Source organism: Geospiza fortis, unplaced genomic scaffold, assembly GCF_000277835.1.
Source record: "Geospiza fortis unplaced genomic scaffold, GeoFor_1.0 scaffold176, whole genome shotgun sequence".
NCBI lineage: Eukaryota > Metazoa > Chordata > Aves > Passeriformes > Thraupidae > Geospiza > Geospiza fortis.
Genome location: NW_005054514.1, coordinates 19,486 through 21,154, shown reverse-complemented (window position 1 = coordinate 21,154; position 1,669 = coordinate 19,486). Strand labels below are relative to the sequence as shown.

The 1,669-nt window shown below is 62.6% G+C and overlaps 1 protein-coding gene across 1 annotated transcript in view; it reads left to right on the top strand.

Annotated features, from left to right (window-relative positions):
- Positions 1 to 711: 711 nt before the first annotated feature.
- Positions 712 to 1,669, top strand: part of LOC102044536 (ectonucleoside triphosphate diphosphohydrolase 4) — a gene marked incomplete at its 3' end in the record, with an annotated part of 15,798 nt that continues 14,840 nt past the window's right edge. The window contains exons 1-2 of the mRNA XM_031063566.1: positions 712 to 869; positions 1,560 to 1,669. The exon at positions 1,560 to 1,669 is cut by the window's right edge and continues 15 nt beyond it. Of these exons, the coding sequence (XP_030919426.1) occupies positions 727 to 869; positions 1,560 to 1,669 (253 nt within the window). The remainder of the gene's footprint in view (positions 870 to 1,559) is intronic.

The window sequence follows — 1,669 nt, the reverse complement described above, 5'->3', positions numbered from 1 at the left end:
CCGGCGGGAGGGTGGCGCCCCTGGGGAGCTGCCCCGGCTCGCTCCGCTCCACGTCCCTTCCCCGTCCCTTCCCCGTCCCTTCCCCGGCCTTGCCTCCATCCCTTTCCCTCATCCCTTTCCTTCATCCCGTTCTCTCCATCCTGTTCCCCCATCCCGATCCCTCCATCCCATTCCCTGACCCCGTTCTCTCATCCTGTTTCCCCCATGCATTTCCCTCACCCCGTTATCCCCTCCCCGCTGTTCTCTGTCCCCTCCCGGCTGCCTGGGTTGGAATTCCCGCATTCCCTTGGCTCTTTTGGGGTTCTGCTGGTGCTTGGTCCCGGCAGGGGTCCCGGAATCCCGGGATGCTTTGGCTGGGAAGGACCAGGACCTGGAACAGGACCTGGAACAGGACCTGGAACGGGACCTGGAATCCCATCCAGCCCCAGGACCCAGGGCGGCCCCAGCTGCTCTGGGAATCCCATCCCAGCCCCTCCCCACCGTGCCCGAGGGGATTCGGTGCTGCCACCCCCTCTGGATCCCTGTTTTCCTTTGGATTCCTGCATTCCTTACCCGGGACAGCCCCGGGACAGCCCCACGTCCCGGAGGGGAGGGGAGGGGAGGGAAGGGAAGGGAAGGGAAGGGAAGGGAAGGGAAGGGAAGGGAAGGGGGAAGGGAAGGGTCCCATCCCAGGGTGTTTCCTCAGGGATCTCCCCAGGGCTGTGCAGGGAATCAGCTCCCTCAGGGATGTCGCAGGGATTCAGCTGCCCTGGTTTTCCCTCAGGAGCAGAGCAGGGATGGCCCAGGGGAGCTCGGATGTTCCTGGTCCCTCCGAGGTCACCAGCTGAGGCTCCACAGCTCCTGCTGCTGCCCCATCCCAAAATGGGCAGGTAAGGATCCCAGAGGGACTGTGGGATGAACTGGAAAGGCTTTGGAGGGAACCTGATCAGGAATTCCAGCATGGGGATGGTGTCCTGAGTCCTCTCAATCCTCAGCAGAATCCTGCAGTGGTTGGGTTGGGTTGGAAGCTTCCTTAAGGATCATCCCCCCCCTGCCATGGCAGGGACAGCTCCCCCTCAGGGCCCCCCGCCTGGCCCTGGGCACTGCCAGGGATCCAGGGGCAGCCCCAGCTCCCTGGGAATTCCCTCCCAGCCAGGAATTCCCAATGCCCAACATCCCATCCATCCCTGCTCTGTGGCATTCCCTGTGTCCCATCCCTCCATCCTTTGTCCCTTTCCAGCTCTCCTGGAGCCCCTTCAGGCCCTGGGGAAATGCCCTGAGGTCCTCCCAGATTTCCCCAGGATCATCCCCAGATTTCCTTTCCCTGAATCCCAAGCCAGGCTTTTCCCTCCTTCTTGGCTCTAATTTTCCTGAGACGTCAAAAGAAAGCCAGGAGATAAAAAGGCCCCAAACCCATCAGATCCCATGGGATCCTTCCATCCTCCTCAGCCCCGCTCCCAGGGATGGGGCAGGAGTGGGAATTCCATCCCAGCCCCTCCCCACCCTCCAGGCAGGAGTTTTTCCTGCTTTTAGCACCAAATCCATCCCTCAATCCGCTCGTTTCTCCCTTGGGGTTGCAGGATCAGCATCTCCTGCCTGCTCCCGGCCTCGTGGCACTTCAGCCTCTCTCCCGTGGGCTGTCCCCGCGTCCTGAACGCGTCCCTGCGGCAGCTGCTGCTGCTGGGGGCGG